The 14,709-nt window shown below is 38.3% G+C and overlaps 1 protein-coding gene across 1 annotated transcript in view; it reads right to left on the bottom strand.

Annotated features, from left to right (window-relative positions):
- Positions 1–3,567: 3,567 nt before the first annotated feature.
- Positions 3,568–14,709, bottom strand: part of LOC139739764 (carbonic anhydrase-related protein-like) — a 75,919-nt gene continuing 64,777 nt past the window's right edge. Inside the window, exons 7-9 of the mRNA XM_071650361.1 lie at positions 12,712–12,763; positions 4,781–4,893; positions 3,568–3,702 (exon numbers count right to left, since the gene is read on the bottom strand). Coding sequence (XP_071506462.1) covers positions 3,568–3,702; positions 4,781–4,893; positions 12,712–12,763 — 300 coding nt within the window. The remainder of the gene's footprint in view (positions 3,703–4,780; positions 4,894–12,711; positions 12,764–14,709) is intronic.

Raw genomic sequence — 14,709 nt, 5'->3', positions numbered from 1 at the left:
TATATATAATGCATTTGTGTATATGTGTGTGCGTGTGTGAGTATTCATATGTGTATGTGTGTGTGGTTGTTGCTTTGTTTGATTTTTCAAAACATATGCTTCTGGAGGTATACGCAGACGAAGAATGAAGAAGTGGTCGTAATTCGATTACAATTACAACGAGTGACAGTTATTTTGATCAATGAATTCCTCAAACGGAGCCAGGGATGTACATCTCGCCAAATGACAGACGACGTTGATTTTCAAAACTTAATTTGAGACGATCAGCTGAAAGAAGAAGAAAAACGTTATAAAAAAGAAGCAGAAATTATACAAACATTCCATTTAGATAAACGCCACGATGGAATAGCGTAGTAAGAGTATCGACGTGAGCTGCAACGGAAAGTACACAATAACATGCATGCATTTTGTCGAATGGAGTACTTCGACAATTGTCTACAAACACAGAAAGAAAAAAAAAAGGTTGTCACATTTCGTGTCAGCGAGTGGTCGTCAATATGAATGTCTGGCTGCAAATTGACGATTTAATCGAGGCGAGAGGTAAAAGTGCTAGGTATCGATTCGGCAGTGTCAAATTGAAGTTCCATCGATCGGGCTAGATTAAACCCTCATTCATGGACGGTGTAGCAAAGTACACGGGCATGGGTGAGCAGGTTGATTGAGTATCTACTCAGCAGGGAGGAACGAGCCACTCGCCCAATTTTGTGGGGTGGAAGGAGGGATGCGGTCGCCATGGAAACGGTTAAGTTTATTGTATTGTAATGTTTAATGAGTGATGTGCGATATAGTGTGCACAGCGGAATTCCGCCGGCGGTCTTGAGCCTCACGATCGATAGCTATGATTAATTGAAAACAAATTGTTCATGTGTTATTGTGAGAGGCGGGAACACGTGTGAAAACACCGGCTCGGACTGACGGAGACGCAAGATGGTCACACACATATACACACAAACACACTCAAACACACACACGTGAACTGCTGGATATTGATGAGTTTCTCCGGAACAAAACGAGCAATCATTCATAGCAAAGTGACGACTTACCGACCAAACACTGGCTTTCAAAAAGAGTCATTTTGTCGGCGTATTCACACTATCGCCTTATAGGGTAAACAATGGAAGTCTCAGAGAAGTTAATGCTTACTTTGTGACGTCAAGGTTGGAATTATTGATAAGTAAAACAACGACCATGTCGCGGCCCTCTGTCGCGATTGTCAGTAAGGAAATCGTAATCGAATTTCGCTGCAAGTATGGCAAGAAGGGTACATCAATAAAATAATTATTGTAGTCTGCTGTTATCAGAAGAAAGCAACAGCAACACAGTGAATGGTAACGGAACTCACGCGTCGAGTGTTAGTACAAGGATGTATTGCCTTTGGGTTTTACATCTGACATTCTGATAAGACTATCAGTTGGATGGGTGGTGTAAACGTTGTTTGTTTTATGGTGACTATAGACATTATAACCCTCCATAGAAACAGGATCCCGAAGAAAAGCGAAGGGTTCGAGTTCATAAGGTGTCAGACCCCATGACAAGAAATGTCGACGATTATAACTTATGCAAGACATTGATAATCTACAGGGAAACGATATCATAAACTTTCAAGAGATATGTTCGGAAATGCAATTCTCATCTTTTAATTTCATTGGTATATTTAAAATAAATGCACTCTATTTTCTTTGGCCTTCATATTTCGCTTTGTAATTTAAGAGAGACCTGCAATTATTTAGACTGTTATTTCCAAATGAAAACAACCCAAACTGTGCAGAAGAAAGTAAATTGAATCATAAATTTCGAAAAAAAAACAAACTTGCATAGTTATGTTAAAGTAGATGTTAAGATTGATAGATATATATAGAATATGTCTGAATGTTTTCCAAAGTTATACTCGATTTTCAGACCATTTGGCGATCTTGTCTTAAAACCCAAGGAAAACTCTGCCTCTCCCTTCCTTACCATATACACCTCAAATTCTACGTTTAGTGGAGAAGGGAAATAAATACATCGTATATCAACCATGTACAGTTTCAAAATGTATTTTTCTTGTTACTCATGAACATGACGACTTCCTATAGAAATAAATCTCACGTAATTACTCTGATAGACAGGCACTGTGTTAGTTGTTCATTTGCACATCGGGGCACATACGGCGACATTTGTGTTTGAGTATCACAAAAATCAAAAAATCATACGCCAAAATATAAAAGAAAAAAAAAAGATCATGAGTAAATATACATCTGAGTAATCAAAAACAGTCCTCTTTTGAGAACAAGCACGAACATTATTAGTTGTATTCATAAACTGATTCCTTTCACACACAAAAAAAAACCCCAAACAAACTGAAAGATGTTCGATCAATCATTTCAAACCAATGATTATAATATATGCTACATTACCCATCTTTAGTAGCGGTATTCCTGAGTCATCACTATCTTTCTTGCGCATATTGCCTCTACGTTTGTAAATGTTAAAAAAGACGTGGTTCTTGTAACCGAAAATATTGAACCCGATATGCCTTTCAATGCTGAATGATATCCAATTTGATACACAACATAAAATTAAAATTTTTGTCAAAGTTATTTTTTCTCCCTAGCATCGAGAGAGCAACAGGCACGTGGCAATGGAAAATTTTCTTGTATGATCTACTAGTATTAGCCTTTACTTTAATACCAGGGAAGAAAGGTGATATCAGCATAATGATATTTTGTACCGCTGAATCGCTTCACTTGGTTAAAAAAAGAACAACTAAACAATGAGCATGAAAGAAAAGAACAACACAAGAATGATAGTCTCCGTCCATTGACACTGAGTAGAAATTATGAATATTTATGATTATAATCATGAATAGCTTGGGAATCCAATCTGTTCACAATGCTCCACATTCTTATCTTACAGCTTTTCCTCAGGATCTCTTCTATCAATATGTACATAATAGACTATGCAGATCGCACATGGCGTGGGCATAACACTTTCATAACATATCTACAAAGTGACTGTACATGTATTACACTTCTTTTTAGGATAGGCAGACTCAAACAAACGAGAATAATCTAATTTGATTCCTTTAAAAGAATAACAAGGGTATATATAATTATATGGCATGATGCACTTAGTTAGTGATAACAAAATGGTATGAAGATTTCATTATAATGAATAATTTGTCCAGTGTGCAATATTTCAAAATTGACTACGTAACAATGCACATTCGGTGCAAACTGTGGAACTGATCACACATTATCCAGTATGCTACACATTTGGATGTACACATTTCTGAACACGATGAAATTCGGTAGTGTTCATTCAAAGCTTGTGTGACCAATCAACTAGTCACAGTTCCGGGCACTATGCAACGTATTTGTTGTTGTGTTTTTTTCGTACATCAGTTCCGACACTTTTCTCTTTGTACTCATATCATCACAAACCTTGTGAATCAGTCTCCGCCTAAATCGTAACAATTCCTCTTGGGTTATGTCGTATGTGGGTCTATTATAAGTTGGACCAAAAACGCAATTGGAGCTGGACTTAATGGGACTACAGAAGTAGAGCACTGCTAAACTGGCAGGGCTGTCATTGGAACGACGCCTCGACCACTCGTTCGTTCAAGGGTTGCGTCGGCCGGAAGTTGTCGACAAGCAATCCCTCTTCGCCTCGGAAAGAGAAGTCTCCTTTTACGTGGTTCTTGAGGCGTCGGAATTCCTCCATCTGCGGTTGAAAACAAAAATAATTCTCTTGATGAAGAACCCAAAACACCCCTCGGACATGATGAATTATGATATTTAACTATTCACTTTGGAGCTCCCAAAATGTACTTGAACGATGGCATGGTATAAATGGAATTGTTTTGAAAAACAAATACGATAGAAATAAGATTATGAGAAAATGTAAAAATCGTTTACCGTTTACATGATACAATATATTTCCAAAATCTCATGTTACGTTAATATCAGCTTTGTCCTTGGTGTATAACACGGGCACAAAATATCAAATTGATTTCTACACTGACTGACCACAGATTTGGGATGATATTTGGTTACATATTACATTTCGAGTGATCCAGGTTTTACAAGCCCTGCTGTTCAGTGTATCTCTCTTTTGCACACTTACTTTTCTGTCAACCTTACAAAGTATGCATGGTTGTACTTGGTTATACCGTTTACGATCCACACTGGATTATGTGTTTCTTTGAAATTGATGAACCATGTGATTTGTGTCATGAATAATCTTTGTATTTTGTTTCACTCTTTTGTTTGATACGATAAATGATAATTGATTTCATTTGAATTGAATTGATTGAATTGAAGTGAATCGAATTGAATTGAATTGAATTGAATTGAATTGAATTGAATTGAATTGAATTGAATTGAATCGAATTGAATTGAATTGAACTGACATGACGGAAGCATAATATTCCCGGCAGACATGAAACAATATCAGATAGCTAGTTAGATTTCAAAATCAGGCTGGTAAATAATTGTAATACACATACTTTTACGAATGAGTTGTCAGAGCAGGCAAGTGTTTTTGAACATGATCATAATATTATCATATTATGATAACTTTGCATGCATGTATTTCTAATGAGACTATTTCATTCACAGTTTTTTACTTATTAATATTTTTTTATTATGGCAAGCATGCTAAACAATTTTGAGTCACAAAAGCTTGTGATTAAGTGGGTCACTCATATGACTCAAAATGCCTGTGTGGTGCTGGGGAAAAGTTAACAAGCATATTTTGTTTAATGTGCAAATAGATTGACGAGATGGATGAAGACACGCGCCTGAGATATCGAAATGGTGAGGGGATATCGGAAGATTATCCACGTGACTCTCTCGTAACAAGGGGGCGTGGTCAAGGATCCCTGGTAAGTCCAAAAGTCATGCAGCTGGGGATCTGTACAGAAAAGGGTAAAACATGCGAAGAACAAAATAGTGACAATATCTCTATTTTTCATTGGCTCTGGTAACTTGACACATGCTTAATGCACCAATGAAATTTACGCCACAAGATGAGACAGAAATTCATGCGTCCAGCACGCATTTTGTGAAACCCACTCCACGTGTCCATTGAACACTAATTGGCAAATTAGCACAATCATAACTACAATTAGTCATCTTTATGGTTTCGCCAAAATATGAGTTATGTCAATGCAAAAGTTTTGGTTATTCACCAATACTGAACAATGTCTACGCAGAGGGTGATTAAAATAAATGCTTGCTTCAATTATTAGGAATGAATATATAAATGAATTAGTAAATAAATAGCTAAAAAATAGATTTATATAAACATTATTTTCATCATCATTATTATCATCATCGTTGATATCATTATTATTTTGTAACCATCATCGACATCTTCTTGGTGAATACTATTTATACTTGCCACCCCTATCTGGCATACATTGAACGTACGCAAATGGTTGTAGGAGTGTAGGAATGTACGTAGGAAACGAAAACAAGGGTAAAACCCTTACAGGAACGGATAAACAATATTCAGTGAAATTAAGCGTTCTTCAGCTTATAATAGAGATATCGTGATCGCATCCATGCATTTCACGTTCACAGAAACAAGGCCTTCTACCACGTTTAAATTCGCAACGCCGAGTATGCAAATATATGCTGGCGAACGAACAGTGTACGGCTGGTGAGGATTAACTCTCGTACACGAGAAGAAAGTGTCAAAAAAAAAAATGGTGGGTGGACGAGGTTCCATCTTTTAATTCTTTTCCCTTCTCTTCGTCCCTTCTCCTCCTTTTGTTCATATTAGCACTATGTAACATAATGTATTATATTTCAATGTTAGCACTATCTTGAAATTACTGCTACTATCATTATCATTACTACAACGATGTTATCGTCGTCGTCCTCTTCCTCATAATCATTATCATGATCACAATCATTGTCATTATCATCATTTTTCTAAGTAATTTTGGTCCCTTCAGTGACGTCACCATGTTTTCTGTTCCGTTTTGTTTTGTTTTGTTTTTGTTTTTAACCGGGCGGTTCTAAAGTCTTCACGGCACCGATCGCATTGCCTGGATCATTTTGGCGAGTGAGGACAGTTTGACTACTGCGCAGACATCCGACGTTGTATAGTAGTCGGAGGTGGCGATTGCTATCGTAGAGGGGGTTTGTCTGCTTTGAAATCGCAATGCAATACTCAATAATAGGAGTTTGTGTGTGTGCGTGTGCGTGTGTGTGTGCGTGAGTGCGTGTTGCTGAACCAACAACCAACTCGCGTGCAAACGGTGTTATGTTTCGTGGCCTTGTTATATTACTCCTAAGAAACCGACCCTTATTTTGTCTTCTACTTGGAAGGCAACATTATTTCATGATTAGACCCTCCCCCCCCCCCCCAAAAAAAAAAAAAAAAAAAAAATCAACTTCGAGTTATCTTTTCAATTTACATGACTTCGGCGTGGAGAACTAGAAGACTCTGAGATATAAACTCGAGGAAAAATTATATTCATTAAATGATTAAATTCAGGAGAATCTAAAAACACTGAAAAATCAAACATATTTTAAAGCATATTAAATATAATTCACAAAATCATGTTTTCGCAATTTTCAGACCACTCGCCTAGGCCCCCTAATTAGAATTCAGAAATATTTTTTAAACTCACATGTAGCATAATGATATATAATTATGGACCCTATATATGTGACTGAATCAAAATTAGGAGTTTTTAAGATACAAGCCATCGTGTTCTCTCCTCTTCCTCCTCCTCCTCCTCCTCCATCATCTTCTTCTTCTTTTCTCACGATAACCTCGTGTTCCGACACATCTTTCCTTGCTCCTGGTCAGAGTGGTGTATGCACACAAAGTGGCACGGGCCACCTGTTATCTTTAGTCAAGCAAACAAGGACTGGCTACTGGAGAAGCCTCTTGCCCCTACTCATCGCCGTTCATTGCCGACAAGACGGTGCAGATGGCGCAACTTCAAAACGACAAAAAAATAGTGATGCTGCCGATAGCCAAGAGCGAGATTAGATTGAGGCATTAGGTTATTAGTCATAAACTGTCAATACCTTAAAAATCATCGAATTATTAAAAACCTATTGCTGGAGTAAAGAAAATTTTCCACCGCCAGCCCACCCTATTCAAATACGGGCACCTAATAAAATACAATCTAATCATTATAAACGTCTTTCGAGAGGCGAATATGCAAGCATTTCAGAGCTGGTGCGCGCTCAGATTTTGTGTACCCAACGGTCGCCAGTCACTGACGGACGAGCCCGTGTGTTAACTGGAGTTTAAATACAAACTAATACACGTGTGCGTCCAGCCGCGCGGGGATCCGCCATTATGGCTTCCACACGTTCGAGCGTCAAAGTCTGGTTCTATTTGCTTTGTCCCATAGGTATTGACTATGAGTGATGAAGGAGTGATGCCTTTGTGATTGGCCTATAGTTCGCTTCATCGACACACTCGCTAATCTACGGCGGCGCAAATTGTTTCTGCAATCTTCGTTAGTCGTCAGCGGACGAGCTCGCGCGCAACGTGAAAGTCGACTTTTTCCCTCCTCCTCATCCCTCTCTCTATCTCTCACTCCCTCTTTCTCTGTTTTACCCCCATGTTGATTACCTTAATGGGTCCCGTAACGGTCTAAAACTCTTAGTGTCTTCGTATGAAGAAGGTTAAATTGAATTATGACGCCACACACGTATGTACACACATACACATTGACACACACACACACTCCTGTCGCGTTGAATGCAAGCGAGAATTTATTTCGTCTGAAAACAAACCCGCCAACCGAGACGCGCGCTGTTTGCATCCTCCATTCGCGGTGAGGTTCCACTGGTGATAGCGCAATCGATGAAGGAACGAGCGCTGTTTGGAGAAACTATTTCACGTGCGGCTGAAAGGTGCACGGAATTATAAACACTGCCCTTCAGTAATAGCTTTATTACCTAAACAGGGGAGCAAACTACTACGAGGGGAAAAAAAGAAGGCGCCTGCCAGTGAGCACGAAGTGGCACGGTTACCATCAATGGGAGGGCCATGTCGTTATTTGTACGCGATGTGTTGCTTTCCAGGACCAAATGAATATATCATTTTCGTTGATCTATGCTATCGCGTTTCACCCGTCATCAATTACCGTTTGGCACGTGACCTTTACGTGGTTTAGTTCTTTGGTGAAAAATGCCAGGTTACAATGAAAAAAAAACAAACTAGATGATTTTTTTTTTCAAATTTTACGACAAAATACATTTTGGCATCTATTAAGTTGTGCAGATTGTGACCTCGTCATGTCTTATTTTTGTTTTGTTTTTTTTTACAACAGAAACTGCACAATGAGTCAATAGTTTTTATGGTATTATATAAACATATATACATATATATATATATATATATATGTAATACATATATATTCCTTATCATGAACGTAAAGGTCATGGAATGTGTATATTTAGTATACTTTTTTCACATAAAAGCAACTGAAAAGTACCTTAGCACTGCAGCACATAAAATCATTCAAATCATCAGTGCTCATCACCATTATTTTGAACATTTCACTCTGATTCCTCAATTATTGATTTTTAAAGACTATACTTCTAGGTAGCAATCAGTGTTCCGGGCGTTATGTAACGCGACTCTGACGACATTTGACAAACTGATCATAAGAAAACTGTCATAACGATAATGATGATGATGACAATGATGGTGATGATGATGATGATGATGATATAACCATGACGATGATGATGATGATGATGATGATGATGATGATGATGATAATGGTGATGATGATCAAAACAATCATGATCTAATACAGATTGCAAATGCTCTCTTTTTAAAAATTTCCTCCTTTACAAAGAAAACCATATCTCCCATGCTGTGTAAAACGAGAAAGGTCAGTATATTCATTTTGTTTTCGAAAGTCAAGCATTCTACTTTCATGGATTGCATTACGCAGATAAGTTGTTCGGAAGTCGGGATAAAGACGTTGATTAAATTGAGAAAGTGAAAAGAAAGAAAAGGAAACGACAATTCTGTCATTGTTAGATTGTCACGGAGAAATTGTATAATTGTTTGACCGTTACAGTTTCCTCCGCTTTATCGGGACAATTTTCCAGTAGTAGGATTGTGACGATCTTGACCTTTAACTCTTTTGAGTGCCACGTTTATTTCCTGTCCATAGGTTTGTGTGTCCGATTTGTGCACATTTGACTTACTGGCACAGAAAGAGTTAAAGAGGAAATCCAGTCCAAATATAAGTTAGTCTGATAAAAAGAGTGAAATCTTACGAGTTAAACGGTAAATATTTGACTGAAATCGGATGAAAAATAAGGAAGTTATGACATTTTGAAGCTTTCCTAATTTCTGCAAAACAGTTCTTGTACAGTGGATATGAATATACAAATGAGTGAGCTAACCATGTCATATCCTCACAACTTTCCACTGATCGTGTACAAAAAATGTCCAAAATTCAATGTTTCTGTCATTGAAGTCTGAAACATGATGTTATTCCTGGTTGAGTAACTTCAGAATAGTGATCAGTTAGATATACCTGGATTTGAACCTCGGGCATAATTGCGTTTGAATGAAAAATGGGAAATTTCAATATTTTATGCACAAACTATATGTTAAGTTGTGAGGGAGTGACATGCTCACTTTGCCATTTGCATTTTCATATTGACTGTTCAAGAGCTGTTTCCCCGAAAAATAGCGACACTTCAAAATGTCATAACTTCCTTATTTTTCATCCGATTTCAATAAAATTTATACTGTTGAACTCGTAACATTTTACTCTTTCTTATCAGACTAATTTATATTTGGACTGGATCTCCCCTTTAAGAGATAAGAGGCTTGTGAAGTATCAATTACACCCAAAACAAAAATTTGCTAACAAAAACTGTTTTAAAGTGAAATGCCCTAGTCATACTGCGTGAATCACGTGGCTTCCGTATACAAAAGTTTCCCTTCCTATTTTCAGTTTCATAGTCATTAATGATCGGTCGAATGAGGGTACAAATCCCTGCAATTGATTTGAAATATCCACTAAAGTCAAAGAGACATCTCTGATTGTGTGGAAGGTTCGGCGCTGATGAAAATGTAATTTAAAAAAATGTTTCCATCATTTTGAAATCATAAATGTCGCTATAAATGTTCCATAATGGCGCGTGCATTCTCGTCACCCTGTAGCCATGAAGGCATGGATAGGTTTATGCGGGTCTCCGCAGAGTGGCGGCCATTGCATTCTTTCGTGGCGTCCAATGAGTAGGATGTGGAAGACATCTGTCCAAACTGTCCAACAAGTCGAGCCGGATACCCGATACACGCGGGAAGTCGAACCGGATTGATCGGCGTGCCGGTTGCCCACCAAACTTTAATTGAAGTTTCGACAAATTTGATTGAATTCGGGGAGCGCCGGCACAGTTCCCGCGCAAGTGAAAGATTAAGAGGGGGGGGGGGGGGGTACAGAAGAAAAATAGAAAGAGAAAAGGAGAGAAACTGTTGGGGGATAGTGAATTTGAAAGACAAAGAGAATATAATGTAAGATATAGGTTTTGAAATGACGAGAATGCATCATCAACATAGACAAAACTGGAATGTAATTTAACATCATCAGGATGAGGGGTGAAGTGATGACAAAGAGACAAAAAAAAATAAGGACAACATGGTAGCAACAGCACATGACAACAGGAATATATCAATAAGAGAGAGAGAGAGGGGGGGGGGGAGAGAATGACGAAATGTGATAATGTGATGGAATATTGACGACAGTATTAGATACACTGTACGATAGATGTGGTGGGAGTGTGATGGACGAATTAGAAAACTTTCGGCATTCTCTTTTACGAATAGAAAGTAAATTCTGAAATCGGTTGGTGATCCGTTACCGTTACCATAAAGTTTTTGAAAACATGGCTTTCCTTGTGTGTTTATGTATTGTTATTGCTCTTATACTTGAACGACAATTCATCATAGAGGTGGAGTTGATTGACTTAATGGTTACATCCAACAATCCATATAAGCACCAGGTTCATGCAACAAAAGTTACAGCGGACATAGGCTGATCGATGGAAATATTCGATAAAAAAAGTTTAAAAAAAAACATTAACGTACATACCTATTTAGAAATTATTATATTTTCCACAATGGAGAAAATAAATCATATAAAAATAAAGGGAGGTAGCCGTCACAACAAATTGGATAGGCAGAAGGAACTGGCGACGGATGATTATCAGTAGGAAAGAAAGACTAAATAAGTAAGTCGAAAAAAAAAAGTTGTTGTCTGTTCCGGTTTTCAGCAGTTTATCGTCATCCCGCAGCTTTGCGGTGCTACAAAGTACAACCCGCCCTTTCGGCTGTGTCGCCTTTCCTCGTGTCGGCCAGGCAAGCCGACTTGTGGAGGGACTTGATCGTATTGCAATCTTAGGTGGGCCGAGTCGAATCGATGTCGTGAGGGCGGGAAGCAGCCACGCTGGGCCGGTTGCGGCACGTCTTACCCTCGATCATGTTCACAGATGTACGATAAAATGCTGGATAGTGTATCTTCTAACGGCTCCCTGATTGGCCGAATATCTCCAGGACATGTCCGAGATTTCGGCTGAGAGAATGAATGCTTCTTCAGAATTTCTTACTTTTTTCCCCCTTTTTTCTTCGCAGGCAGATCGCGGCGAGATTCCATTGTTATTGAAAACCTAGAAACTTCGTGCATTTTTGACCGACTAAACGAGACGGTCGCTGGAGTAGCATGTCGCTGTGTGCTGACCGCCTCTTGGGGGCGTTTGCTGAACAGGTGTTCTCAAACCTTCGCTGCAACGTGGTATCGGTTTTTGTCCGAGTGAAATGTTACCTTCAAAGAGATTTTTGCGTGAGCTTAAATCAGAGCCGTCACGTCGCCTACATTGCAAAAGCATTTGAGAACAAACACACACACAAAAAGAAAACGTAGTGCGCTATTACCTTCCTATCGGGGCAGAAATAAAACTAGATTTTCAGTACGCTACGTTTTAATCTGTGTGACTGCAAAGTGACGGCAAAAAATAAAAGTGACGCCCACACCAACTTTGCATGGGCCATAGCTGTGTCACACACCCGCTTGTCCACCTTTAATACTAGTACCATATGCTCGTCGAGAAGTGAACCGATCAATCCTTTCATGTTCATGAGACTGGTGCCTCAACGTTTTACGGTCATAGGGTTGTTATCTGCAACCCATTGTCATCTTGGCAAGATAGCCACAAAATCCTGTAACCAGTAAACAGGGTTTTCACTTACTTGAATAAGGGAATTTAGATTAATGTAATCCTGCATTGCCAATAGTATCTCCATTTTGAAATTTAAATTTACACTCGTTTGCGGCGCACGGGCGCACACTATGTACAGGAAATTATTTTTCCTATATGTCAATGTATATTTTTGGTATCTGTGCAATTCGAGCTTTGGTTGCCAGGCAGATCTTAGTAAAGACCTTTTTCAATTCAATTCAATACACACAGATATAACAAAGTGCATTGATGTATTTTGAAGGTTCGTACTCCCGAAGTCATTGGGCCAGATGATTGTTTTCACTTTCTAATCTCATTTATAAACAGTCATTTTGCATAGATACTATCACAATATAAACAGCTGGAGATAACTTAGATGAAGATGTCACTCTTACATCCATTGATTTCTATTAACTTATTACTATTTCGACAAAACTGATCTCTGAAATGATGGACTGCTATGAAGATTGATTGAAAGATGTATTCTTACCTGGTAGAAGGCAGCTTGGGTGAAATGGCGTAGTAACAGATAGGGTCCTGCCCTGTTGGTAAAGAAATTATAAAACAAAGGGGGAAATGAGTCAAAATAATCATTTGGAACCAGACCTCCAGCTAGTCTGTGGATTTTAAAAAAAAAAAATTATCTATCAAGCAAATGGAATAATTTTGATACAATATTGTTGTTACCAAAAAAAATTGTTACAAAAAAGTCTAAATAATAGTGACAACCATTGATCATAAAAATACCAATGGTGATGATAATTTTGATATTGATGAAATCACAATAATGATAAAGAGAACTAGAAAATACAAAGAAGTAGAAAATCAGAATAGCTGCTTTTAAGTTAGTCATAAGCAAAGATTTCTGAGCAGCTACTGAAGGCAACTGAGATAACCATCAAAACATTTTGTAACATTTGAGGCAATTTTCGGTGCCAGAACTAAAAAAAAAAAAAAAAAGAAAGAAAGAAAGGGTGGAGGGTATGATCTCACAGCTTCCTTCTCTTTTTTTTTTTCTCCAAGAACAATGTGGTCAAAATCAAAATGATAGATTATGATTACTCGGAGGATGAAGCCTAGAATTAAAACTATACGTTCGTGGAGGTTGATTGTTGTTATTTTTTTTTGGAGGGATCACTTTATAGAGCGTATAGATGGGTACGAACAGCGGACTTGATTAGGAAGTTAATTTTCAGCCACATATCAACCTCCTGTAATGAGCTAAAAAGGATGCAATTTCCCCGTGTTCGACAGGTGGTCAAGCCAGTGTAGACTTTGCAGATATGTCATGATTTACGAAGATGAAGACGATAAAAATTTATGACGAAGACACTCTCGATCAGACGATATTGCAAATATCTTTATTCTTAATATTATCACCATAGCTATCATCAGTGTACTCCATTTCTTTAAGCATTAAATTAAATTTTCCAAACTGAAAAAAGGCATTAAAAATGGTTGGCGGCATTACCTTAATAAACGGTATTCTAAAATAAAATAACTAAACCTCCTGAGGAAAAGAGAAACAAAATACTGAAGGGACAAAAATTATTTTCGCCCTGATGATAAGAGCGCTTCAGTGATGCTCAAATCTCAAGAGGGGGACCAGCTGTCGGAGGATGGAAGTCCGTCTCTCTGTCTGTGTTTACTTCGTCGCTCGTGACACTTTCTGACAAATTGCAGTTACCGTATTATCTCTGAACAGTCAATACTACCCCGGTAGAAAACGAGTGTATAAGCACTTCTTTATTTGTCCTCATTTTTTTTTTAGGATGCTACAAGTCTCGTGTCTTATTCTTCATCCTTTCTCATAGATATTTCTCTTCTTCTTTTTTTTAATGTTATTCTCCACCGAAACAAATTAATTTCCCTCTCGTGGTATGGTAATTCTTTAAAATCTAGAATAAGACAGTGTTCACTTAATAACGCTCTCACGATACTTCAAGCGCCAAGATGTTGCGAATCGCCGTTGGGTTTAAACTACAATGTACGTGCTACCGATTTCCGGAAACTGTCGGTTAGGTAACATAAACGGCATCTAATCAATAGATACTTCGTTTTAAGCGGCCGATAAGAAAGCAGTGAACGCCAGTATCCAAGCAAGCTACTACTGGACCAACGGGTTATGCGTCCCTACCAAAAGACTATGCGAGATGAGGATAACGTGCTCGCGAAGGGGCACAACCACTGCTGCAATACAGGGAACTCGAACCAGCGACCTAATGATTGATAGTCCGTGGTCTCATTCAATTGACCACAGCAGCTCCTCTCCCATGTCATCACAGATCTATATATATGATTACGAAGCAGCACCAACTTGTCTGACTTCATTACCCAAGGCGGGCATCGTATACCTTTTGCATCAATAGGGGCACTCCCGATCCGCTTTGTCATAGATAGACTGATGAACAGAGTCTATAGAAGTCTCAGAATGTTGCGTGTTCGCAGTACTAGTAACTGACATAAAAAATGGGGTGGCAATTCTCTT

Source organism: Diadema antillarum, unplaced genomic scaffold (assembly GCF_040938485.1).
Source record: "Diadema antillarum isolate AM-2024a unplaced genomic scaffold, OU_Dant_1.0 seq00000817_RagTag, whole genome shotgun sequence".
In the NCBI taxonomy this organism is placed as follows: Eukaryota; Metazoa; Echinodermata; class Echinoidea; order Diadematoida; family Diadematidae; genus Diadema; species Diadema antillarum.
The sequence above is the reverse complement of the archived record's forward strand: the minus strand, read 5'-3'. Positions and strand labels throughout refer to the sequence as shown.